General features: G+C 57.4%; 1 protein-coding gene across 10 annotated transcripts in view; it reads right to left on the bottom strand.

The window, feature by feature from the left end:
• CEMIP (cell migration inducing hyaluronidase 1) overlaps positions 1–27,377 on the bottom strand; it is a 136,146-nt gene that overhangs the window by 58,157 nt on the left and 50,612 nt on the right. For 5 of the 10 annotated variants that reach the window (XM_032391880.1, XM_032391874.1, XM_032391873.1 and 2 more), the window contains one exon: positions 1,327–4,203. In XM_032391880.1, coding sequence (XP_032247771.1) covers positions 1,327–1,609 — 283 coding nt within the window. In that variant the 5' untranslated portion in view covers positions 1,610–4,203. Of the gene's footprint in view, positions 1–1,326; positions 4,204–19,235; positions 19,401–27,377 lie in introns of those variants that run through there. The other 5 variants (XM_032391882.1, XM_032391878.1, XM_032391877.1 and 2 more) reach the window with 5 other exon arrangements.

Below are 27,377 nucleotides of genomic sequence, written 5' to 3'. Positions count from 1 at the left end.
CCCAGGAGGGGCTGCAGGAGCAGGGAGCGGGGTGGAGAGTGAATGCAAGCCCGGCGCACTCGGGGCACGGAGGGAGAGACTGCAGAGAGGAGCAGGGACTGGGAGAACCAGAGACACGGCCTCCTATCCAGCGGTCTCCACCCAGACAGAAGAGAGACACCCAGGAGGTGGCAGGAAAGTACCCGATGAGACCTCCCCAAGGCCCTGAGGGGGCTCATCCGGAAACAGACACCTGAGCCCCGCTCCTGGCCTAGCGCCGATGCCCCTTGGCGTTCACTAGGTGAATCCATGACGGAAGAATGAATGAATGAATTCAGGCCATGCTGCCCACGATCTCACCGAGAGTTAAAACACTGCCTGCCTGCCCCGTCCCCTCCAGGCCTGCAAGATTCCACGGGAATCACGCTGAAGGAATTCTGCTCGTGATGATTAGAGATTACTTCCTGCCCTCCGCGGGTCGAGAAGAACAAAACAGAGTAAAGTTCCTTTACTCTTACTGCAGAAAAGCAGCCAGCTCGATTAATGATAAGAGCATGAGCCGCGATGGTGACAGTGTCATCGCTCACCCTCTGCTCGAAACGGACACATGGTCCCCCATCTCTCACCTGCCCCCCAAGTCTGTCTCCCTGGTGGCTGCCTCCTGTTGTCCCCACAAACCTGCCCTGAGCTTTTGCTTGTTCATTCAAAATCGTCCCAGGAAAAAGTTGACACTGAGATCAGAAAAACAGACCTTGCGTAGAGCATCGCAGCCGACAAGGCGCGGTTCCCAGATTTTATGACGGCAAAGTGAGGAGGGAACGGTGGGCTCAGGTGGAGGTGGCAGGCTGGCTCCCAGACATGTGATTTTTCTCTGGACTCCCCCCCCCCCCCCACCAAAGCGGTCTGTAACATTTGAATTGGTTGTCAACATTTAACAAGAAGGGAATTTTACATAAAAATCTAGATTTCTGCCTTCTCTTAAGAATTCATGAGATCCCGCAACGGGGCCCCACTTTCACACATGACAGCAATTGGCCAGAACTGAGAAGTGGGTGTCCCTCTGGAGGAGCCTGAGCTCCCCAGGTGACCACGGTCCCCGCCTGGCCGGCCCCACTGGTCTGCCCGGCTCCCGTGGACGCTGAGTGTGGAACCCCTGCCTCTGGTCCAGCCCCATCGTTTCGTGGCTTACGACAGAGGCCCAGGACAAGACTCGCCTGGGATGGAAGGGTAGCAGGGACCGGCCAGAGCCCTGCCGCCCTGCCCCTGCCCTGTGGCTCCTTCTCCTGCCCCCAGCAGCCTCGCCCTCCCACTGAGGCACGGAAGTACCACGGCGCTGTGGTGGCTCACCTGTGGACGCGGCCCCAGCGAAGCAGGCCAGGCTGAGGCAGCTGAGCGTCAGCATCGCCTTGAAGGAGAAGTCCTGCCTGCTGGCAGCTCCCATCCTGGTGGAGTGATCCCTGAAACTGAAGCACGCCGAGTGAGACCCTGAGTGAGTCCACGGACGGGGCGGACACGGACAGGGCCACCAGCACACACAGGGGCAGTGCCAGTGGGCACGGGCCAGCCAGCGGGGCAGAGTCCTCCGCCGCCATGACTCAGGGCCGGGCAGACCGGGGCGCGCCTGCCCCATCCCCGGCCCACCAGGGGCCTGCAGCTCAGAGACCCGGCAGTGGATGGAATTTCATCCTTGGTGCCCGCGCTCCCGCCCCTCCAGAATGAAGCCTTTTTCTTAAGAAGCAGAGAAAACCGAAAATACTCCCATGCAACATGAGCTGGAGGAAATTAGATGCCACAAACTTGCTGTGTGAGCTCAGCTTTTCTGACTGACCTCTCTGGGCCTCAGTTTCTTAATTTGGAAAACGAGGCTGTGGACGGGCTGAATTCTAATCTTTGCTCCATTTTTATCAGTCTACACTTCTAAAATAAGTCTTGATAACAGGATATCTGTGTGTTACAAACCCTCTGTGTATCACCTAGCCAAAGGAAGATGAGGCGGAGATAGAGAATTGTCCCCCAGTTGTTCCCTCCTTCCTTGGGAAACGAACTCCTGACTTTTATCTGGGGGTATGGGCACCTAGTATAAAGACTACCTTTCCAGACTCTCTTATATAAGTTGTAGCCTCAGAATTAAGTTCTGGCCAACACAGCCCCAGGACGGTGTATGAATTCCAGGAAATGTCCTTAAGGGAAACCAGGAAGACCTTCCTCCCTCCTTCCTCCTTCCTGCTGGCAGGAATGTGGGCATGATGGCTGGATCTCCAGCAGCTCTCTTTGGCTACGTAGTGGGACCCATGCTAAAGGTGGCAAAGCAAATCTAGAGAAACATCTAGGCCCTGCCCCTGTGGAGAACGGAACAGCCCTAGATTATGGATTTATATTTATGTGTGAGGGAACTAAGTTTCTTTTTCATTAAACTTCTATTTTATAAAGCCGCTTATCTTTTTCGTTTTAGACGGTGGATATGGGACTCTTGTCTAGATAAACCTCAAGACAGGAACATTAAAAGGAAGATGCCACGTTCCCCTTTCAGAATACAATGCACCCAGGAAACATGTTTGTCCCCCTGTGGCCACAGAGATGGCTCAGACTGGGCTTGGGGTGGTGGTGACCAGCTCTGGTTTCCCCACTGGGGTCCCCGGGTCCTATCCCGGGCATGATGGTGGCTGTGCCCAGGCACAAACAGTCTCCCTCACGAAGGAAGGGGCCTAAATCTCTCTCGCCCGACCAGGCTCCTCCCCTTGAACTAGCTCAGGGACAAATCTGACCATCCCTGGCCCGTGGGCTCCCAGTAAAGTGTTGGGGGCACCCCGGGGGAGTCGGGGCAGACAGGAAGGTCTGAGCAGAGCCCCTCGCCCTGGGCCTGCGTCCTTCTGCGCAGGTGTGCCGGGAGGCGGGGAGGGAGAAACCGATACTCTCAGATTCAGTGCCCGCGGTGTCCTTCCTGCCTGGCCCAGGCCTGGCCTGCGAGAACAACAGGCCCATTCTAGTCGCCTCGGCTGGCCGCTGAAGGCACGCATCGCGGCATCTGGGAACGGCGCCTTTCCCATGGCCCCCAGAACAGGAGAGTCTGCGTTCCTGCTCAGGGAAAGGAGGGACTCCAGGGACAGGAGAGCAGCACGGCCCCGCTCCGGAGTCCCGATCGGGAAAACCAGGGGCAGCTTGCTGTCTGCTGCAGAGAAGTCCATCACCACGGGGCTCCTCTGAAGGGCGCCCGGACTTCTGGACCACAGGCTGGCACCTCCGCTCGCTCACGGAATGTCCCCAGCTCCCAGCGTGGAGGGGATGGGAATGGGAGGCAGTCTGGATGTGGGTACCCCTTCTGCCCCAGCTCCTGGGGTCCCCTGGGAAAGCACCGCTTCTATGGGCCCCAGAGTCCCATGCGGAGTGGACGTCGGGCATGCAGGGGCCCTGCCGCTCTGACATCTTCTGATTATATCACAGGTCATTTCAAAGATCTCACACTCACACACACACACAATCACTTTCTGGGTGGATATACACACAATTCCACTTGGAGGGATAATGCTCAAGACCTCTTTGTCCCAACATTAAAGAGACCTCTGCCGTGTCTCTGTCCGAGCCACGGGGGGCAGAGAGGCCTCCTGCCTAGAGAGTGAACCCCACGTTGCCGGGGTGGGGGGCAGGCTTCTGTGCTTTCTCTCCCCGGAGTGGCTTCCAGCGCCCGAGTACAGAAACCCCGAGGAACATTCTGCTGAAGCGAATCCCCAAAGTTTCTCAAATTTCACTTGGGAGTTCTTCACCAAGGGAGGACGGCTTTGTCCGCCGGCCACTCAAAGCTTTCTGGCAACGGGAGTTGAGATTCTGCTGGCAAGATACGGTCCTGACCCGGTTCCCAGCTGCCGAAGGCCCGGGAAGAGCACCCACTGGCCAACAGTGCTAGAAGTTTCTGCAGGAAGCCGCGGGCCGGAGGCTGGCTGACCGCTGCCTGATGGCCCTGAGCTGACCTGCTCCTTGAAGGGTGCGGCGACCCCTCTTCTGCAGAGCCCGCAAGGAGGAAGAAGGCAGACGTGCTGTTTGCCGCTCCTCAGGATTCGCTGCAACCAGCTCAGGGTTCCAGAACAGTAGTATTTCTGCATTTCCGTGGTGGCTCGGTCCGCGTGTTTGCCGGGCCTCACGGGGACCAGAGATGCTGCCTTCACATGCCAGCGCCAGGGTCTTGGTTCTCTCGGCAGGTGGTCCGTCCTGGGGTCTGGGGCTTGGCACCTGCGGAGAGAGGGGAGCAGAGTGCTGTTCGAGCCTCCAGAGAGCCCCTGGATCCTCGCTCAGACCGCCCAGAACAGTAGCACGCTGGCCCCAGGGCACGAGAGACCCTGCTGCCGGCGAGGCTGTGGAAGCCGGACCCCTCCGAGAGAGTCCAGAGGTGGGGGGGGTCCGCTTCTGCTCTGAGGGGGGGGGTGACATGGGACCCGCAGGGTGAGCCGGCAGCCCGTCTCGGGGGGTGAGAGCACAGGGACCGCTGCTGTCTGCCCCATCAGACCTGCACTAGGCAAATCCTGACAAGCCTGGGCCCAGCCCCTGGCAGGACGGTGTGGTCCGGAGTCCTCAGTCCTGGCCACGCAGCTGACATGGGGAAAACCATCTGACCACCTGGGGCTCCCTTTCTTGGTCTGCATAATCTGAGAGAATACATCCTAAATTCCAAGGTCACCGTGGGATCAAGCGAGATGCCTGACCCGTGGCCAGCCCCCCAGTTGTGCTCTCTGGAAGGCCAGCCCGTGCCACCGTTCGCGGAGGGCCCCGTGGGGCTGGTGTAGGCCAGACCACCTGCGCAGGCTCATCTTAGAACCTTTTCTGGACAAGAACCCACAGGCCCACCCCAGTGGCCCCCAGAAACCATGCAAACAGGAAGGCAGAGCCCAGAGCTCTCGTTCCCTCCAGACAGAAATCTCCTCTGACAAGGCGTGGTGCCCACCCTGCCTTCTCTCCCGAATCAGGCAATGGGCAGCCAACTCCCTGGTCTGCCTCTCGTCCCAGCCTCGTCCCGCGGGCAGAAGAAGGAACTCCTTTGGTCACCCGGTCCTGCCGCAGAGTCCCCAGGGAGAAGGAAGGACCAGGAGACAGGGCAGCCCGTGCACCTTCCAGATCACAGGCACACACGGGAGGAGCCCCAGCTCTGGGGGCCCCGGCAGCTCTGGGCCCTTTCTCAGGACGTTTGGGGTTGCTGTGCTGGGGACCGCGGACACAGGGAGCCCCACCTGGCCTCCTCAGACAGAAGTGCACAGAAGACCCCTTGCTTCTGCACACCAGAGCGTCTCCCGGGTTCCCCGTGAAGCAGCCCCTCCAGCGTGAGCTGCCCCCGCCTCTGCAAACACACCCGCCCAGACCTTTCTGGAACGAGCGGAAACACTCCACAAAGAGCAGTCAGTGACATTACAAAGTCACTGTCCACTTCATGTCAGGCTCACAGAACGCAGGAGCCCATAGGGTACGAGGCCCCTTCCCGCCAGTCCGTGCCTGGGTGGCGCCTGGATCCCCTGGGGTACTCGTTAAAACGCAGCTTCTGACCCAGCAGGTCTGGGGTGTGATTCTGCATTTCTGACCAGCTCCCAGGTGAGCTGCTGCTGCCGGGCCGTGGGCCGTGCTCCAAGCAGCAAGGATCCCCTCATTTTACAGATGGGCAAACTGAGGCTCACGGAGCAGAAGACCGTCGCCTGTGTGGGTCAGGAGCAGTAAATGGAAACCCAAACCGGCATGTGATAGGAGAATTTCTGTCCGACTCGAACTTAGGGGACACGTGTCACCTCCCCGCCTCCCTGCTTGTTTGGGGAGGAGGGAGGCAGGGCAGGGTGGGGGGGAGACGGGACCCATCTGTTCCTGTCCCCGTTTCAACAGAGGCATGACTTCAAGTCATCATTTGGATAGTAAACAGGCCTCAGACACCCTTGATACACCCCTAGGGGCTAAAAATTCCTTCCCCAGACGAAACACCTCTTCCATACGGGGGGTTCCCTGTGCCACCGAACCCAAGCCCCTCGTCACACCACCGAACTGGCTCCTGGGCCCGACAGCGTCCACGTTTTGCCACTTGTCTCCACACCCCCTGAGCGGGCACCATGTTGGCGCTGGGGGACCAGGAAGGGAAGACCTCCGCCCTCAAAATGGTCCCCGGTCCCATCACCCTATGCCACGGGCACCGAAATCTAAACAACGAGCGTGGCCCTCCCCGCACACCAGCTCCTAACGACCTTGCTGGAGCTTCAGCCCTGGAGCAGATAATTCAGCCACAGCGACGCGGTTCCGAGCGAGCGGTGTCGGCGACCACGAGCGTCAGCGCCCACAGCCCCGTGGGGATCACTGCAGCCTCAGCCGCCCGCGGAGCGCCTGGCTCCCCGCGTCAGAAGCCCCGGGGGTGGGCCGGGCCGTGCTCCCGTGTGCTCACATCTGAGGACAGCGTTCTGCGGCTCAGAAGAGACACTTGCCCGCCGTGAGCTCAGCGTCACCGCGGGAGGGTTGGACAGCGTGCTGGCTAAGCGCTCTCACCGTCAGGCTGTCACCAGACCCACCCGAGGTGCGGTGCCGGCTGCGTGGAAGAGCGGTGTGATCGCGGCCCTTCTCTGAATGCTCGCAGCCCCGTCCCCTCGGCTGCCGGGGGGGAGCAGGGCAGCCGCCCTGGGGGGCCGCTGGACGGGATGGGACGAGCCACGCAGGTGTGAGGCGCGGGGACGGAGCCACGGCGCTCCATGAATGATGCCCATCGTCCTCATCCGGGCCCGGCCCCCGCTCGCTGCCCAAGGCCGCCAACCCTCATTCTGACTTCCTAGGCGGGATTTTTCGGGAGCCTCTTTCACTGATAAATGGCGAGTATTGGGTCGTCAGTTATGAGGCACCGCTAAACCAGAGATGCTTTCTCGAAAGCTTGACATGGAGGATGACATAGGAACCTCACCCCCTCGGGGCCAGGTTTATGGAGGTGGGGGGGACGCAGCTACGACACATTGGGAGCCGCACGCTGGGCCCCAGGCAGAGGTTGTGCCTGGATACGGTTTGCCCACTGGGGAGGGTACGCAGGGGCTGGAGGGGACCCCTTCGGCCCCAGGGGCCCCGAGGGCAGGTGGAGGAAGTCCTCTGACAATAGCTCAGTTCATTGCTTTGTTCCGGGGGGGCCTGGCTGGCCGCTCACAGCGGGTCGGCAGAGCTCCAGAGAGGAGGGGAGGGAGACAAAGGTAAGAGATGACTTATTTACCCCTCCCGGTACTAAGTTATCGCTCGTCTGGGGGCGCCATGCTGAGACACGAGCCACGCCGGGCCTGGTGAGGGGGGCGGCGGGGGGCTGGGGGAGGGACAGGAAGCACCCAGCGCAGGGAGCAGGGCCCATCTCCGTCGCCAGCTGGCTTCCTGCGAATGTCCCCCGGCCCCCCGGCGGGTTTGCACGCGGTCTGCGCCTCCTGGACTTAAATGCTCTCTCTTCCCTGTCTACCTCCCACCTTCAGAAACTTGCCTTTGCTCTGAGTCCATCTCGACCTCCCCCGAGTCTCCGGGGACCTAACATCTTTATCAGTGGCTTCTTCCTCTGCATCCACAGTTTACTGGTCAAACCTTTCTTCAAGCTTCTCCCTTTCTGTCCTTGGGATTTACCGAATGATTCTCCCTGGACACCCGGGCTGCCGGCTCCTTGGGGGTAAGCCCGCTTTGCTTCTTCCGCAGACCGCAGCTCGGCAGCCTGGCCCCCAGCGGCCGCCCAGCGACACCGGACAGTGAGTGCACGTGTTCACCTGGGGGCTGCTGAATGAACAAGCAACTTGGCTATTTGCCCGCACTGCATCTTCAGACTCTCTGTCCGGTGCTCTCTAAAACACCGGGTGGGAGTATGAAAGCAGAACTGGAGACATTTAAACAAGCTGATAATTTTTATAATTGTAACTCTTTTTAAAAGTCTTTTAAGTCATTCCTTCAATGGAGAGGGAAAGGATCCCACCACAGGATCAGAAAGGAAGAGGGGATATCTTCTCCCCAGACTCACAGAGTCCAAGGTCGGTGTGAGTGGACTGCAGGCTGCAGCGAGGAAGTGTCCTGGCCTCTCCTTCCCTGCTAAGCCCAGCACTCTCTGGGGGTGGAGGGGGGCAGTGCATACTCTAAAAGGTGACCCAGGTGTCCCTGTGTCCCTACCCTTAGTCCCCAGGCATCAGATGCCCGGCACCTCCAGGCTCACCTATTCATGCAGAAAGTCTGGCCCCTTGTAGGGTTCCTCCTTCCCTCCACCTGCACACATCCATGCGTCAGCCCTGTCACTGTCCATGCGGCCACTGCCCCGGTCACCCCCGCAGAGCTCCACCTCGGCCTTCACCGGCCGAGCCTTTCCCCCCAGGAGGAGAGCCTGCCCCCCGGTGCCTGGCCCACAGGAGCTCCCCACCTCGCCTCCCGCCTCACTGTGAAAGCTGCCCGGAGCCGGAGGGGCCAGCCTCTGTCACATGGCCCCCAGCCACAGCACACGAGGGCTTCTCCAGGATGCCAGTCCTCTCCCGGGAGCCTCCCTGCCCTTCCCCGCATCTGGGCTTCAGTCTGGCCTGCCCAGTTCATCCCATGGCTCTCTACGTAAGCGAGCCTCATGTGGAGGGAGGGCTCACGTGCCACCCCCCCCACCCGGCCTTCTCAGCTTCCTTATACATGGGTGGGGGCAAGCCGGTGTGCCCTTCCGAGTCCGACCACTAGGCCGCACACCCTCCACTGGCTGGATAAGGGGTTACGGCAAGAAACACTTCATCAGCTGTGTTTTTTAGCTGAAAACACTAGCATCAGCAGCTGGCCGGGCATCTCTCCTGGCCTAAGGTTACACCACGTGTGCCGACTTGTTTCCGAGGTTCCCGGGAGATTCCTGCAAAATGTCCCCGGCCTTCTCCTGGTCCCCTCCTGCCAGGGTGCCACCTGCTTTACCCCCCCAGGGTATCGTGATGGCCCTGCCGACCCATCGTCCACACCGAGGGAGCTCCTGCCTGATGGGGGTGGGACGGCTCACTCCCACGAGGAGCTTTGTTTCAAAGAGCCCCCAAATCAGTGCTAAATACAGGTGAGGGTGCAGGCGCGCCAAGGAGCGCGGAGGTGAGGGCGGGCAGGGGCCGGGTCCTGAAGCACCTTCGGGGCAGGAGTTCGGACCTGATCCTGCCCCAGGGGCAGATGGGGGGCTGCGCGCAGAGCCAGCCCACGTGTTCTTCACGAAGATGCTGCCGCAGGGCTGGGCCCGCGTGCAGCTGGAGGGCTCCGCTGCCGGACTCGAATGAACTCAGCACGCATTTACAAAGTGCCTACTGCATGACAGCTCAGGAGAAGACCCCGCCCGGGGTCGGGTGCGAGCGCGCAGTCGGGGGGCGGGGGCACAGGTGCCGGGGGCAGAGGCAGAAGGCAGGACACACGCACACACTGTGTGTGTGTCTGATGCTGCTCAGAGCGATGGAGGAAGCCCGGCAGACCGGGGGGAAGGAGGTGCCCTTGTATACGGCGGTCAGCGAGGGGCTGACGGAGCAGGGACAGGACAGGGGTGTGCTGGGGATAGGCAGGGGGAGCTCGGTGTGTCCACGGAGCGAAAGGAGCCAGGTGCTGGGGCAGAGACGAGGTCACAGGACAGAGGGGACCACACAGCAGGGGTGAGGAGAAGGTGGGGGGCAAGTGCCCAGCAGCGAGCACCCGGGGCTGTGACCGGGGAGGCTCAGGCGGGAAGGAGAGATGCGCACGGGGCACACGTTCGAGGCAGGACCCGTTACAGAAACAATGCCCTTCATCACAGCGGGGGCTGCCTGGCTCAGCGCTCCATCAGGTACGCGGTCAGGTGGGACGGACGTAAAGGCAGCCACCAGCAGGTACCTGGGGCGGTGGGTCCTGGTTTACACGAACGGCGCAGCAAGGCTTGCACCGTCCACATTGCACGCAGCGCCTTCACCACTGACCGCTCAGCCTTCTGGAGCGGCCCTCCAGGCACGGTGCGTGGGCTGCACGCGCCCGACTTACAGCTGTCGTCCAGATTCTAGTGGCCAGAAGGAAGGGAGGTGAGGTGACAGAGCCTGCCAAGGCCACCCGGTGCACGCCTGGGAAGAAAAGGAGTTCTCAAAACCACAGAGCCCCGGAAAACGCTAACTGCCTTGAAGCCGCACTAACTGTGGTTCTCTTCTGTGTGTTCAAACTGTTTTTGCACCGTGGACCTGCTGCCCCGATGCACCTCCTTCCAGATGTAAAGGAAGGAAGGGGAGCGGCAGAGAGACTCGCCCCCGAGGCCGAGAGCAGGGGGAGCGGACAGCTGAGCTGGACAGGTGTGTGTGCAGATCACACCACCACCCCGAGGGTTCTGATGCGGCGGGCCTGGCGCAGGCCCCGGCCATCCACGTTTGCACACACCCGAGCCTGGATGATGCTGATGTGGGCAGCGTGTCAGAGGTGCTGGTCAGGACCCGCGTCTGCACTCAGGACAGGCCCCCCCACTGCATTCAGGCACATGAACGATGAACCAGGGCCTTCCTCCAAACTGGAAACAAGGACCTGTGGGGGCCGAAGAATGCTCCTGTCCCCAGGGCCAGGTCCCCTTACGAGAGGCAAGGTCCAGACACAGATTTAGAACATGAGGTGATGAATCTGAGTTTTGCCCGATGGGAGAATCTGTCTTAACAACTTGTGGGAGAATGTGCTGCACTCGAATGCAATGAGACAGACGGAGAACTGGATGGGGGCAGGACAGGGAGAATTCCAGAAAGGGCAAAACCAGGCCACGGATTCAGGAGCCCACTGTGGACCTTCAGCAGCTCACTGTTCCTTGGGCGACCCTCTGTCCCTCCCTCGCAGCCCGTGTGGTTCAGGTGGGGCTGACCCACCACCTTGGCCACCGAGGTAGACATGGGACCCAGCCTGGCCAAGGAATATGTTCTGTTCCCTGGCTGCTGGGATCGGTTCAGCGATGGTCACAGGACCCAAGACAAAGAAAAGGGAACACAGAACTACTGGGAGGCTGGTCCTCACCCACAGAGGGTGGTAAGCCTGGAATGGCCCAGGGCCATCTTTGTCTCTGTATTGAGAGCGCCTGCCGGAGAATGAAGCTTGCAGAGGAAGGCAGAGCCTACAGACGGAGAGCAGCCATACTTGAGCACCCAGATCCAGCCCTGCCTGAAGCTAGTGCTCTCCCTGACCTTTTCAGTTACATAAGCCAATAATGGCTCTTTTTCACGTAAGCCAATTTGAGTTGCGCTTTCGACAGTTACTTTGGAAACCATCCTGACTGAAAAGGATCCAAAAGGGGAAGGCAAGAGGAAGGTCAGTTTCTTACAGGTGTTTCTGCGCTCACAAAATATCCAGTTTAATCAATGAGGCCTCCTATTACTGTACTGGGAAAGAGACTTCCTTTCTCCAGCTGTCCCAAGTCCCCAAAACATGCGTGTCCCTGGAAAAGTAGCCCACGTTAGAAAGAAAGCAAGTCATTGCCACCACCACGGCCCGACTTGTTCCTACAGGACCCGGTAAGGACCATCGTGCCCCGTCCCCACCACGGTCCCTCTGCAGCGGACCGGCCCGCACGGGTCATGGCACATTTTGTTTAAGACCCTCCAACGGCTGCTCTCCCCCCTGGCAGGAAGGCGGGACTCCTCACCCAGCCCCGTGCGGCCTCAACTTCATCCCACACAGGTCTCCACCCCCGCTGCATCGGTCCCGTGGTCCTGTCCTCTGAAGATGCCCAGCTTGTTTCTGCCCTGGGGCCTTCTCACGGGCCACCCCTACGCCTGGGATGCTCGCCCCGCCCCACCCATCGGGTGTCAGCCTAAAGCCTGGTTCTCAGAGGGGCTCCTCCAAACCCCTGCCCTGTGAACAAGGTCCTGTCTCAGTGCCCGGGAGCGCTTTCTCCACTTGCCATAGTTTGTCATCATTTTTTTACTTGTGAGTTTGCTCGTTGGCCCTGAGCTTCCTGAAGGGAGGGATGGCCGTTGGCAGGGCTACTCGGAGGGTGGTCGGGGGACCAGCAGCAGCGGCCCCTGGGAGCTTGCTGCCAACAAGGAGCCTTGGCTGAGGCCACAGACAGACCAACGCAGCGATTCTTGGGCACACTGACCTTCTGGTGCCCTGAGACGCCTCCTGAGTCCTCGTTCCCTTCTGCTGCCGCCAAGCATCTCCTTCCAGCTCCCTTGCCCGCCAGTGCCCCCGATGGTAACCTGGAGGCCGCCACGCTCCCCACAAAGGAGTAGGCCGCGACAAGTTCCTCCCAGAGCCAGGGCCCAGAGCGCTGACCTGAGAGCCTGGCTCAGGCGAGCGGCCCCGGGAGCCCCTGGGGGCAGATGCAACGCGAGGCCAGTCTGCAGGCACCTGCTGCGTGTGGGAGCGGGGCTGGAATGTGGCGAGCCGGGCCTGGCAGCCGTTCAGACAGCGCGGCCTTCTCGCCGGCTCCCGTTCCCAGGCTCGCACAAACCCCGGAAGGGCAGAGACGGGGAGTGTTTGCACAGCACACAGACTTTCCCCGCTCTTCCCACTGCCCGGCCAGACTGGGGTCGGAAGAGCACGCTTGATTTCGGTTCCAGCTTGGGCCAGAGTCCTCCTTTGATCTGTGGGGGCTTGTCTTCTCCTGGGTTATTTATTTGCAGAAACCACGCTGGGTTCCTATGACTTCAAACACACCTACAGGAAGCAACACCAGGTGGGGGCCCAACCGAGGCTGCTTTACAGCCCCGTGGGCCCCCGGCTCCAGCGGTTACCTGTGCTCCCACGGGCAGGTGTGACTCGCAGCTTAGGGCGATGAACAAAAAGCCCGTGATCTTTGGGAGAAAATGGGCTCTGATAAACCTACTGGGGAGGGGCCCCTAGAAATCAAGGCTCCTGGGAGACCTCAGGTGAGGCTTCCCCGGCCTCTGCTTTCTCTCTGTGAGGGGAGACCCAGGGGAACACATACATCAGCGCCGACTCACAATGAGGTCCCGCATGGGGGATGGGACAGAGGTGCGGAAGTATGGTGGCACCTGCTTGGAGAAGCTCGCCAACCGGCCCTGAGGTCTGGGGGCCCTGCTTCACCACTAGGGGACCCCAGGGCTCCACATAATTGCTTGTCCCCCTGCAACACTCCCAACATTTTACCAGGCTGTTTTCCAAACATACAGCCACGTGGAGAGAAGTTTGCTGTGACCACCCACATACCCACGACCGAGAGGCTACCAGTAACGTTTCACCATATTTACTGTATCACGTAAGTACGCATGCATCCATCCACACCTCTGTCCATCCATCCACACCTCTGTCCATCCATCCACACCTCTGTCCATCCATCCACACCTCTGTCCATCCATCCACACCTCTGTCCATCCATCCAGAAAGCAACCTTAGCTTTTGGACGCATTTCAAAGTAAACTGTGAGCGCCAGCACGCTCTGCCTAAATACTTCAGTATGCCTGTTGTTAACTAGAGTTCAATATTCATTTAAATTTTTCAAAATCTTTTTTTTTTTTTTTTAAGATTCATTTATTTATCTTAGAGGGAGAGAGAAAGAGTGTATGAGCGGGAGAGGCAGAGGGAGAGGGAGAGAGAATCTCAAGCAGACTCCATACTGAGCATGAAGCCCGAAACGGGGTTCGATCCCACGACCCTGAGATCATGACCTGAGCCAAAACCAAGAGTCAGACGCTCAACCAATTGAGCCACCGAGGCGCCCCTGAACTCTTTTTAGGTAAAATCTATATCTAATGAAATGCACAAACCCTAAGTGTATATTTGCTGAGTTTTGGAAAATGCCTGCACCTGTGTGACCCAAGCCCCGATCCAGGTAAGAACATTATCATTCCAGAAAGTTCCCTCACATCCCTTCCCAGTCAACTCCCTCTTGTGAGGCTCAACAATTGTTCTATCAAAACTGTACCATAGATTCGTTTCACCTGCTGTGGAACTTTGTATAAACAGAATTGCCCAGAATGTAGTCCTGGTGAGGCTTCTTTCCCTCAGCACGTTTCTGAGATGCGTCCATGTTCTTGTGTGTATCCGCAGTCCACGTGTTATAACTGGGGAGTGGTCCCCAACTGCACGAATGTGCCATCCTACACAGCTGCTTTCATCTGCCTGCCCTGGGGAACCCCACATGGAGTGCGGTTTGGGGGGACACGGGCAGACAAAGCCGTGTTTGTTGCTGTCCTCAAACCCAACCATGCTCGGGGGTCAGGTGTCCTTGGGTCAAATGCCACCTTGGCCTCTTAGCCCTTGTGCGAAGCTGGGCAAGTCCTGGTAGCTCTCCGTTCTCCGGCTTCCTTGACGGCAAGACGCCGGTGACGGCGGACCCTTCCTCAGACGGCCGCTGCGGACAGAAATGTGAGTGGCAGAGCACCTGTGTCCTGACGCTTACTGCGCGCTGGTGAGGGGCGCTTCGGTTTTAACAGATGCGAATTTGAACCCCACACGTGCCACTAAGTGGTTCTGCAATTCTGGGAAATTCCCGTAGGTTCTTATTAACACAGGAGTAGCTTCATAACATTCGATGCTGTTATCTCGCGGATTTATTTTTCCCGTGTTTCCCCTTTCCCCCCAACTTTGTAGACTCACCCCCTTCAACATTTCAGGCTACACTCCTCTCCGGCACCTAAGGCTGTTAGTCTCTTCTGCCTAATGGAGGTTTTGAGGAAGTTTTATTTATTTCTTTTTTTTTTTTAATTTAAATTGTGTTAGTTAACACACAGTGCAATACTGATGTCTTTGAGAGTTTTAAAAGACAATGTATACAAAGTGCTTCGGAAAGCACGGGTATGCAGTCGGCACTCCATAAAAGTGACCTCCCATCACCAGCTGTGTACTCTCTGGAAGGGCAGTTGCTGGAAACTGCGCATGCTCCCCAGAGACGGGCTGCCCCGAGGGGTCAGGACCTCGAGACTCCCGCCCCCCGATGGTACTGAGAGCGGACTTCCAGAGGAGAGACTGCAGAGGGCCTCAGCCTGGTCCCCGGGGCCGCTGCCGACGCGCACGTCACCCACAGAGCAGTGGCCAGCAGCACCCAGAGCCCCCGCCCCGGGCCCTGGCCTCCTCTGCCGAGCTGAGCGGCGGCCCGGGACGCTGGCCCACGTCCAGCCCAAGTTGGCTGTGTTGCTTAAGATCTTCCAGAGGCTTCAGCTGGAAAAAGTTAGTCCTTGCTTTTCACCATAAAATGGGAGCGAGCGGTCCTGGCTAAGGGAGGAGGAGGTCCTGTCAGCTCAGGGCAGGCCCCACGGGCAACCCGAGGGCCCGCAGGGGCCAGATGGTGCCTGGCTGGGACCTGACTCCAGCTTCTTCCGGCCTCTGAGTCTCTGTGTGTCCCTAGTCTTGTATTTCCAGCACCTTGGAGCAGGGATGGGCCGTGAAAACCATCGAACCCATGGCTTGCCCAGGGCCTCACACGGAAGATTCAAAGTTGGGTCCCAGTTCAACTCAATGTACATATATCATGTATTGAGTTGGAAATAGGAAATTATCAGTATTCAACCACTTTGATCTACCAAAAATGGCAGTTTCATACAATTCAATCTATCCAGGCCCTCTTAAGTGGACACTGCTGTCCTTGAGTCTGGGCGGTGGGGGTGGGGGGGTACAGAGACAAGGAGACAGTGCTCGCCCTTACGGCTGATACTGGTGTTTATGATCTACGCTCCGTGTGGCCATCTCTTTCCTGAATAGTCCTACCTCTTGCTATGAGATCCATGCCACTTGAATTGGGTCAAGCACCTTCTCAGGGTTTCAAAGACCCCTATATTCTGAGGCTTCCCAAACCTCTGCTGTGAGCCAAGGTCTTGACTCTGTGCTCCAGACCCTAGGACCGACCTGCCCTTTCTCAGGATGGCGCTCCTGGAACCATGTTTGTTTGGCAGGACTCCTGACTCCTCGGCCAACGGATTGGACCAGTGGGTACAACTGACCAAAAGTAGGCTGATGCTTTTTCTCCCGGTTCCAGTCCTTTCGTATGGCCTGGCTTTATACCTGCCTTGATTCTAGGAGACACCCCCTGGGTCCTTATAATAAATCCAACCTCATGCTCATTTTTTTTTTTTTTTTATCTTGCTAAATTGAACTCAGACTTGGGTTCTGTTACTTGCAACCAAAAAAGTCATAGTTCTTCAACCCATAAAGGAGTGACCTCGCCTTTCTCTCTGAAGGTCTTAAATGGGCATTGGAACTTTCAGACACGATGTGTTTTTCTGTGTAGATTTCTACCCTATTCTCAGTGGCTCTCTCATGTGGTTACAGTCCCATCTATCATGGCCAGGACTCTGTGAGGACAGAGGATGTGATGTCCCCAACTCACTCCGTATCCCAGGGCTGGACAGGAGTGAGCAGAACAGACTCATGAAGGACTCGTAAAGATGGCGCCATGAGTGTGTGCCTTGGGGGCATTTGCTCCTCAAATCTTTAGGTACCTATTAGCAGCTGCTCTCGTGTGTTTACAATTCAATTCATGTTGGAACAAAGACAGCTGAAAATCAAATAAACAGCTTCCAGACACTCAGCACGGCATACACTTTGTCTTCCCCTTCGGTATTGGAAATGAGATACGCCCCACCTTGTTTGGCTGTCCTCCAGGGTCCTGGCATAAAAGGGAGAAAGGGAGGGGGTGAGAATATCCCTCAAAGTATGTTGTGACATGAAGGCAGAGGGGTAAAGCCCTTCTTTGAGTGGGGACAAAAGGTTGTGTTTTTTTTTTTTAAATATGTTTCTGTATAAAGGAAGACGATGCCAGAGGAAATGTTTGCAAACTGGGTCAGAAGGTTTCCTGTGCCATAAAAACAGATTGCTGTCCTCAATACCAAACTAATACCATTGCTGCTCTTAGTTATTATTTAGAGCTCTCCAATTTCCAAAAACACATTGAAAGTAACCACTGATTCCCAGTAGATTCCGAGTTGAAATGACACACATTGAGGGCCTTCTAGGTCCCAGGCATCGGGTGATTCACTTATGATCTGGTTTGTCCCTCACTGTAGCCCAGAGATTAAGGGATTTGTCCGAATTCACATAATCAGTAAGTAATACATCTCTTCTGGGGTCCAAACCATCAGACTTTCAAGCCATTGCATTTTTTTTCTAGCTGCTTTGCTATTCTCAGAAACTAGTAGTCCCTTGGCTGGATTGCAGTGAACTCTCAGATAAGTGCCCTTTCCTGCCCAGCAAACTTGGCCCCCTCCCTTTCTAAAGCTCATGACCCCGTTTGCCCACGCGGAAGCTAGTGATGTCTACCTCCTCATCTTCTCTCCAGTCGTGGACTCAAGCACAACCCCTATGTTGCCCTGCTGGACATTCATGCCGGACATTCAAGCCTGACCAGTCTTCTGTCTCCAGTCTCTCCCTCCTTCTGACCCGTCCCCTACATTGCTGCCCATAACCTTGTTCTCAGATCTTGTACTCCACACTTTTCCCAAACCCTTGAAACCCTTGAAATCTTGTGAGGTCCTATGTGAAGTGGCCCTTAGCTGCCTACCCAATCTCACCTCTTGCCACTCTCCGACCCAACACCACCTGCTGTGCTCAGGCCTCCCAGACCACCAGAAGACCGCCCCACAGGCCCCATGCACTCCCATTGTTTTTCCCTTCCCTCATGCCACTCTTTCTGTCTAGAAGGCTCTTTTCCAGCATCACTGGCCAAGAGAAACCCTGCCACCCATCCAGGACGACTTACAAGATTCCTCTTCCCAGAGCCTTTATTGGCTTTCCAAGAGGAATTAATCCCTGCTTTCTTCTTCATTTCCCTTCTCTGTTGAACGCTTGTCCTTGTGCATTATTATTACTGTCAAAGACTGTTACATGTCTCTCCCACTAGAATGTGAGCTTCAAGAGGGCACCGAACATTATGGTCTTCACCTCTGTGTCCATGGTCCAAGATCCAGCACAGAGGAGGGATTTAGTGAATGCTTGTTGGATGAATAACAGAATCGATGCACCAACAAATCAATGGACAAATGACTTCTCTTAGCTTTAAAAGGAACCTCAGCCAGAGACAGAGTAATCAGTCTGCTGGTCACGGGCCCGACTCCCTGTCTCCTGGCCCTGCCCTCTTCCTGCCTGGTCCTGCTGTGGAGGAGTGTGGACCCCAAAAGGGTCTGCCCACCTCCTCTCTTCTAGGATCTGGCCCTTCTGTTCCCATGCAGTCACGATGGGGCCTCCCACGTGGGTCAGCGCCCCTCCAGGCAGGCTGAGCCAACTGGTCCACAGAACACCTGCTCCAGTCCCACGATGAGCCCCTACCCTGGGGTTTCAGACTGGGGGCCAGAGACAGAGTTTGAGGACCGTCTTATTGCTACAGTGAGTGTTTTCCTATAAGGCGGCAGCCCCATCCACTTCCCTGTTCCCTGTAGGTCCACCCTGGGAGATCCAAAAGCCAATGAGGAGAGAGGAGCAGAGGGAAACAGAGTCAGGAAGGGAAAGTCTTGACCATCTCCAAGCCCCGCTCTCAGCTACCCTGAGGTCGGATCCCCCACTACTCCTTTTGCAATCTGTCTTTCCATCCTACCCAGCGTTCACTGAGCCCTCGCTCTCTGCTTTTGACTAGAGTGATTTGGGGTTGGGTTTCTGTCACTGGCAACCCTAGAGTTCTGAGCAGCAGACAGACCTGGAAGCACACTGGTCTGGCCTCCTATTCGCTGAGGCCCTGTGCCGTGGCTCCCCACCCAGCCCCCCTGGCACGGCCGTGCTCCACAAAGTCCCTGACAACGTGGCTCCTCCTCACCCCACCCTTAGGGCCTGTCTTCCAGGAGGAGTGAAAAGGACACACCAATAAGAAAGCTGTCACCCACCCCGTTTCCGTCAACCACCCACTTGTCCAATTCCTGCCGAAGCTTCCCCGGCGCCTCCAGCCCCGCCTGGCCCGCTGACCCTGACGAGGCTACACTGTTCCACCCCCTGCCTGGGCCACCACCACAGCTCCCTCTCTCTCCAGCCCGCCCCGCCAAGGACATCTTCCCCGAACACATAGCCGCTGTATTCAGTCTGCTCGAAAGCCCCCAGAGCCGCCCCCTCCCCACGGCCACGGCCCACCCGCTTTGGAAGGCTCAGCACAGTGTGCTCCCTGCCGAACTCATCACTAATGTGCCCATTAACTTGCAACGTCGTGCGCCGCACACGGTCTCCCAGGTAACCCTTGGCCATTTCTGCCTGTGTCTGCTCACCCAGCGCCCCTGCCTGGGAGTCTCACACCCGCTCATGGACTGTGCTTAATTCTCCATATTTCCATTCTGCCTCACTTCTGAGAGCTTCTCCAATTACGCTCATCAGCACTTTGCTTCTTGATACATCTTCTTGCTCCCCCGCCTCTGTCCCTCCCTGTTGCCCACTCCACTTACCCAAACGTGACTTTCAAATTAAGAGAAGCCTTACGTGTCCTCTGTAATCCTGTCCTCCACCCCATACCTGTAGCGTGTGCGGACACTGAAGCCAGGACTGGCCCACAGTCTCCTGGGCCCCTGGCAGAGCCGGTTGTGTGAAGGGGTGAGCAGGAAGGAGGAGGCCAGGATGACTCAGGGCTTTGTGGCTGGGGTGGAGGGGGGCCCCAGGCCAAGGGAATGGTGAGCAGATTTCCCAGCTGGCTGCATGCCCTGCTGAATTTGAGATGCTGTTGGCAGCCACGCTGTGCAGTAGGCAGTCACGTGGGCGGGTTCGGAGATCAGCAGAGAGATGTGGGTTGTAGACACGGTTTACAGAGGGCCCCGAAGCCATGGGGGAGGGGGTCTGAACCCATCAGGGGACACGCGAGCTGTGAGAGGTCGAGGCCAGACCCTGGGAGCACAGAGCAGACGCATATGGGCTGACCCTGCCCAGTGCACTTGGGCCCCTCTGAGGGCGCTGCACCCTCATTGTAGGGCTGCTTCTGGGGAGAGCGTCCCGCACCCCGTCCCTCCACCGAGGCTCCCCTTCCCTTCCGTGTGCAGGCTGCGCCCTCTGGGCCAGCAAAGCTGTCGGAGCATTTGAAGTCCCCGCCTGATGCATGTGGGGCTGGCGGTCCAGCCGCCAGCATCTGGCTGCCAGCCAGACCCACCACCTGCTCGGGCAGGTGCCCCACCTTTCCCCGCCACCAGCAGCTGCCAGCGCGGCCTCTGCCCCCACAGGCTCCCGGCTGCCCGGGCTCTCCGAGGATTTGCCCTCCCGAGGAACAGAGAGAGGCGGGTTCCTTCCCTTCCTGCTGATACTTGCTGGAAGATAAACCCGGAGAGATTCTCCAGAAACAGGGCGATGTGAGCTCAAGTTCCTCTCTCTCCCTAGAAGTGCCAGCCACGGCGTGAGTGTGGGCCAGAGCGAAGGGCCCCGTGGGCTCCGGTCTTGGCACGCTGACGCTCTGCCTTCCCCACCAGCTGTTCCAGAGCCAACAGGCCTGTAAATATGTTACGAGGTGTGGAGCGGGTTGTGTGAGGCCAACCCAAGGGGTCAGAGCAAGAGGCAGGGGCCACTGAGGGGCGGCGGTCCTGGACCCAAATCTCTCATCGGCCCTTTCCCACAACCGTGGGGCACGAGAGGTTCCTGCCTGAGGAAGGGGCTGCTGGGGGCCCGGGGGCACGACCGGAGTACGAGCATCCCCACCTCGGCCCTCCCCGACCTTGCAGCATCCTACAGGGCTCTTTCTCGGGTTGTTGTGTTTTTCTTCAGACTTTCCAGTAAATAATTCACTTTCTGTTTTTTTTTTTCCTCTGGGCCATCTCCTTCTTAACGGTCTGAAGATCATCCTTGCTCGACCTGCCATGTTGGGAGCACAGCCCTGTGGCCCGCTCTTGAGGATAAAGTCCCCCTTGTTCTGTTGGAGGTGGAGGAGTGGGCACACGGGCTCAAGAGCTGTGCACCGTGGCATCTCCACCTCACTGAAAACCAGGGAGGGGGCCCCAGGATGAGCACGTGCCTCCGCAGCTCACCGTCCAGGTCCGCTGCCACCACGCCCTCTGGGCTGGGGGGCGGGCTGACCGGCACCTGCTACGGGGCACCTGGTACGGGGCTGGCGGTCACCTGCCTCAGCATCGCATAGCTCTGTAACGTCCTGAACTAGCCCGTGGCTTTGCCGAGCTGGGAGGGGGCTCAGAATGGGGCTCTGAGCCCGCAGGGGGAGGACCTGTCTTCTTGGGAGCATTGCCGGCCACCACCTTTGGTGACCAGGATCATCACACGGCCACAGAGCTGCCAATCAAAGACACTTGCCAGAGAGGAGGGGAGAGATATCTGATGCTGAGGGTCCCAATCCCGGGGCGCAGGGCGTGAAGGGCCTAATCAGCAGCCCATGGTGACTCCTCGGTGCCCTCGCTGCACGAAGGCATCCTGAGCTGCTGCTGGGGACCCTGTAAGCCTGCTGTTGGCTCATGTTGGCTTCGTGGATAGTTTTCATTCCCATGGAGGCTGAAGTTCACGAGCCACTGGGTCCCCAAAGCTACCTAAAAACCACCTAGGCCATTTAAGAGTTATGAGCCCTTTAAGAATTTAAGAATTCATGAGCCCTTTCCTGGGGATTTTGATTCTGTACATTTGGGCTTGGACCCAGGAATGGATCTTTCTAGAAATGGCCTCGGGGCTCCTGATCCGCGGCCAGCAAAGGGAAACTACCTGCAGCCCCCAAGTCTGTCACCAGAACGACCCCGCTCGCTAGGCTTTAACATTTGTGGCCAAGTTCCTGATCCAAAAAATAGGGCTTTGCACTAATGCTCGGGCACTTTCCTTTTCCTTCCAGCCACTGGGTTCCTCCAGATTTCCAGCGTGCCACCCAAACCCTCCCCCGGCCAGTGGCCTCGGAGCCTCCGACCGGCAAGCTTTTCTCACTTCCGTCCAAGTCTCTGGAAAAAGAAACGAGCTGGTTTCCAAGCTGCTGCTTGTCTCCAAGCAGTGACACAGCCCCGCGTCTGCTCACGTGCAGCCAGGACAGCGTCGGGAAGCCCTCAGCTCCCTGCCTGGAGCACAGCACGTGCTCAAGAAACGTTAGCCCGCGTGTTGGTTGTCGTCACCACGCACTTGCCTAAACCGTTGGTCTCAGAATCCACGAGCACCCCCACTCCAAGATGAGTGGGGACACATCCTGGCTGCACATTGACTCCATGGGCCCGGACGGCCAAGCCCACAGACAGCTGCCCCAGGGGCCCGTGTAGGGGGAGGCACCGCGCAGAGTCGTCCGCCCCACAGTCAGGACACAGCTCGCCTGGAGTCTGGCGCCCCATCGCCCGCTGCTGGTGGGAACGTAAAACGGCGCAGCGGCTTTGGAAACCAGTCTCAGCTGGTCGGTCACAGACTTACCGGATGACCCAGCAGTCCCACGCCGTGGTACATGTAGGCCCCAGGGGAATGAAGACATGTCCACACACAAACAACACGCGTGTGCACAGAAGCACTATTTGTGACCGCCCAAAAGTGAAACAATGCGGACGTTCCCCCAGCTGATGAACGTCTACACGAAATGTGGCGGATCCAGACCACGGACTATCATTCAGCCGTGAAAAGGAGGGAAGCGCTAGGACCTGCCACACACGGATGAAGCCTGAAGACATGATGCTCGGGGAAGGCCGCCGCTGGTGCCCTGTGATACAGCGTGGCAGGTGCGGACGGGGCAAGTCCGTGCAGACAGGAAGCAGACTCACGGTTGTCGGGGGCCGGGGGCGGGGGGCGGGAGAACGGAGGGACTGCTAAGGGATGGGGTGTCTGGTGTCTGGGGCGACAACACGGTCTAAACTAGGGAGTGCTGGTGACGGTGCTTGCACAGCTCTGTGTATATGCTAAAACGTACGTTGTAAAAGAATATGTTTTATGGTATGCAAATTAAATCTCAAGCTGTTAGGGGAAAAAAAAGCCCTGGGCACTGTCCCTCGCTCTCCATGGGCCATCGGACAAGTCACTTAGCCAATATAAAATGTAAAACGCCCTGGATGGGAGAGTGCTTGAAGTCAGGTGACACCTTGTGAGCACGCAATAAACCATCATTACCGTGATCAGTTATTATAGTCCTAAGAGTAGTAAGTCGAAGCCAGGTTCTGTCCAAAGGGATTACACGCGGGATCACAGCCCTGCCAACAGCACCATCCGGGGAAGGACCACGCTTCGGTTCACGGGTGCAGGGGGAGGGGATGCTTAGAAAGATGCACGTGTCCCACACCTAAGAACTAGCTGGATCAAGATTCAAATCTTGATTTGTCTCCCTCCAAAGTCTATCATTCATTCATTCATTCATTCATTCAATGGTCCAGCACTGAGCCAGGCACTGGGGAATCGGCAGTCAACAAATCCGCTGTGCTCCCCACCTTCTTGAAGTTTATAATCTACCGGGACACCGACGCGTATCAGTCATAAACCAGATGCAGGATTACAAGCGATACCACGAATTATGTGACGTGAGAATGTGAGATTCTAGGAGAGTATAACAGGGGGAGTCAATGCAGGCTGGGCAGGGGCAGGCTGGAAATGCTTCGGGATATTCAGATGGCCGCAAGACGCGTGTGACGTGCCCAGGGTAAGAGGGAGGAGCGCTCCCGGCTGGCGGGGTGACTCGGTGAGCACACACACATGTAGGTCACGCACCCACCATGAGCTTATAGGTGTGGGGAAGGTGTCCAGCCAGAAACGCCAGAAACTCGCTGGGACCAATGCAGCAACTGGGTTGGATAAGCTGTTCTACGACTGTCCTTTCTGAGTGTCTGTCCTTCCCTCTTCCACCTGCTCTGGCCCAAAGTGCGTGCATGAGCATTTAGACTGATGTGGGCGGGAAAGGAAGCACCTGTCCCTCATCCTGCAGGAGAAGTTTCTGGGTGGAGTGGGTGTAGCGGAGGGCACGCCCGCTGAGGATGGAGTCATGCCGAGGTGTAGCCGGGGTGCGTTGGGGAGCTCACCCAGCTCTGCATGGGGAAGGCGGGAGGGGCGGGCCCTGGAATGTCTGCTGGGGGCCACAGATGTCAGGTGCCTCCGTGTGAGATTCCAGGATCCCAGCCCTCTTTCTCCCATTCTCCTGGTCTAATCCAGCTGCCTGGTGACTTGATCTGCCACAGACAGGACTTTCTAGCTCGCTTATGGCCCGCCTGCCCCATGCCAAGCCCCAGCCAGAGTCACCGTGGAACTGTTAAAGGTTGGGATGCGCGTAGTCCCGGACCCACTGACCACGCTCTGTTCATGGGAATGTCACGCTCAAACACCTGTCTTTCCTGGACAGTGACCAGGGGATGAGTCGAGAGGACACCAGAAAACCAGGACAAAGAGGGGTGAAGATAGGCATTCCCATTTGACTCTTTACGTGTCACTGATAGGGTTTTCTTTAATGCCACATAACACAATAGCTACTTAATATATTTCTTAAGAGTATTCTTCTTCAAATATTAGCTTCATCCTCCAATACATAATTGTCAAATCACTGGTTATTACCAAAAAATGTTAAGCATATCCATATATTACTTTAAAACCATTTCACAAATTATTCATATTTAGGGAAGCTCTGGGCCAGTTGACTTGGAGGTTCTTCTAGCGCTTAAAGAAGAAGCAAGTACAGGGCAAGGTGTGTGCTGGGCTCTGGGGCTCTGGGGCTGCCCTGCCCCTGAGGACAGCTGGGTGTGGGGCCACCCCAGCCCAGCCTCACTTAGCTCCGGCTCCTCCCCCAGCCTCTCTGTGCTTCTGGGTCATCTCTGTCATCCCGCGCTACCCACCATCCCCGGGCACGTTCCCTGGCGGTGGTGGGCCCTGAAGGGAAGGTGGGGACACGGGAAGTGAGGGGCAGCCCCATGTGGCCTGGGCACCAGCCGGCTGTGGAACAGTTGCTCAGGTCCGACCGGCTGAAGGAGCCCCAAGTAAAAGGAGCAGACATTCCTCTTTGGGCTGCCTCAGCCCTGAGTCATCCGGGGGTGGCCACCCAGAAATCCCAGAGAGCACAGGGCAGGACAGAGCAGTCACCTGGCTGACCATGCACAAGGGTCCACAGCTGTTCCCCCCACCGGCCCCCTCGTCCCAGCATTCGGCTTGATTTAACAGCCCCTGCTTCTGGCCGGAGCTTCGCTGGCTCTTCGCCCCGGGCCACACGGAGCCACCAGGCTGGGGCACAGGAAGGAGCAGACAGAGGTGGCGGGGGGCACACACGCAGGAAGTCCATGCCTCCCGACCAGCTGCTCCTGGGGCTGGGGCGTGAGTGCCAGCGAGGCCGGCGGAGTGGTTGCAGGGCGGGGAGCCTGGGTGTCCTGCTTGCCGGCAAGGTGAGTGTGCCAGGCCGGGTTCCCCCAGGGCAGACCTGTGGAGAGTCGGCGATCTGGGACTGAGGGGCAGCTAGACAAAGACCGGGCTGTGTTCTCACCTGCTCTGTCCCTGGTTCACTGGGAGGCCTTGAGCAATGGCGCCTCCCTGCCTCAGTTTCCCCACCCGGAAAGTAAGGGGAGGCCTCCTACCTTCCCAGGTGCCGCGCACCACGCTCCCAGCTTTCTCCTTAGTGAGTGGCAGGCCTTGCTCCTGACCCCAGGCCAGGCTGCTGGCTGAGCGAGCACCCAAGGGGAGAGTTTCCGCAGGATCTCGTCAACACCCAGCCTTCCTCCCTGTGCGCCGGCAGGGCCCGCCCGCACCCCCAGCCCAGACCGGGCGTCCCGCTCGGCCAGTTGTCTGTGTGCAGTCGATCAGGGTCCACACGAGGGCAGGCATTCTTACTGGTAAATCCAAAGCAGCTAAGCAGTGCCAGCCTCATGGTAGGTGCTCAATAAATGGTATTTGGACAAGTGCATGAACACATGGGTAGGAGGGGGGCTCTCGAGTCAGGCTCGCTCTCCTCGCTAGCTGCAGGACCCGGGACCAGTCGGTCACCTAACGCTTCCGACCCTCAATACATTCGCCTGAACAGTGCGGACCATCACGGCGCCCACCCTCACAGGGCCATCATGAAGATTCAGTAGAGACATTTCGCGTGTGTCTGGCGCATAGTAGGTTCACTATTATCACTTACAGGATGGCTCTACCTAATGTCCAGCCAACATCTCGACGGTCATTTTGCACCATCTAGTCCCACTAGCAAAGCTTCCTGCGCTCGCTCACAGCTGGGGGCATCCACCAATCACCTACCGGGACCGGGGGCTCCCCCTGGCTCTTGCCATAGCCGGGAATCTGGCCTCCCCGGCCCCCCTTATGCCACATCCTTCCCACCCTGGCTTTACGGTTCTCATGGGTCCATCTGTCCCCATTCCTGTCTCCACACCCCGGACTCCCCTCAGGCCTCACCCCGAGGTCACCCTGCCCCGGCCCCCCAGCACCGCGGGCTTCCCTGCGCCCCACCCTTGCTGCAATCCGCCGCCCTCCCTGGCTAGCGGCGCCTCAAGAGCACGGAACAAGTCTTAGTGCTCGGTAAATGTTTGCTGACTGATGAATCAGTAAACGCATGAGACCAGAGGAAAGGTCCGGGTGGGAGGCGGGAGGCCGAGTGGATGGACAGGCATGAGAGGCCACTGGGTGCGTAATTCATTAACCATCTGCCATGGTTTTGTTTAAAAGAGAAATGGAAATAACATCTCTAAAACAGGTACGGATGGAATCCAACTTGCTTCTGCTCCAAGGATGTGTCTAGAAGTCGGTTGTTGAGGGCTGCTGTTAGAAATGCCATTCAGGGCTAAAATGAACAAGTCAGGAAATGACAGATGTGGGCAGGGATGCAGAGAAAGGGGAACCCTCCTACACTGTTGGTGGGAATGCTGGTGCAGCCACTCTGGAAAACAGTATGGAGGTTCCTCAAGAAGTTGAAAATAGAGCTACCATACGATCCAGCAATTGCACTACTGGGTATTTACCCCAAAGATACAAATGTAGGGATCCGAAGGGGTATGTGCACCCCGATGTTTATAGCAGCAAGGTCCACAATAGCCAAACTGTGGAAAGAGCCAAGATGTCCATCGACAGATGAGTGGATAAAAAAGAAGTGGTATATATATACAATGGAATATTATGCAGCCATCAAAAGGAATGAGATCTTGCCATTTGCAATGACGTGGATGGAACTGGAGGATGTTATGCTGAGTGAAATAAGTCAAACAGAGAAAGACATGTATCATATGATCTCACCGATATGAGGAATTCTTAATCTCAGGAAACAAACTGAGGGTTGCTGGAGTGGGGGGGGGGGGGAGGGATGGGGTGGCTGGGTGATGGACACTGGGGAGGGTATGTGCTCTGGTAAGCGCTGTGAATTGTGCAAGACTGTTGAATCTCAGATCTGTACCTCTGAAACAAATAATGCAATATATGTTAAGAAAAAAAAAAGAAGATAGCAGGAGGGGAAGAATGAAGGGGGGAATTGGAGAGGGAGAAGAACCCTGAGAGACGATGGACTCTGAAAAACAAACTGAGGGTTCTAGAGGGGAGGGGGGTGGGAGGATGGGTTAGCCTGGTGATGGGTATTAAAGAGGGCACGTTCTGCATGGAGCACTGGGTGTTATGCACAAACAATGAATCATGGAACACTACATCAAAAACTAATGATGTAATGTATGGGAATTAACATAACAATAAAAAAAAGAAAT

The sequence above is a fragment of the Phoca vitulina genome, unplaced genomic scaffold (assembly GCF_004348235.1).
Source record: "Phoca vitulina isolate PV1807 unplaced genomic scaffold, GSC_HSeal_1.0 scaffold65, whole genome shotgun sequence".
Classification (NCBI taxonomy): Eukaryota; Metazoa; Chordata; class Mammalia; order Carnivora; family Phocidae; genus Phoca; species Phoca vitulina.
This window is presented reverse-complemented; position numbering and strand designations above follow the sequence as displayed.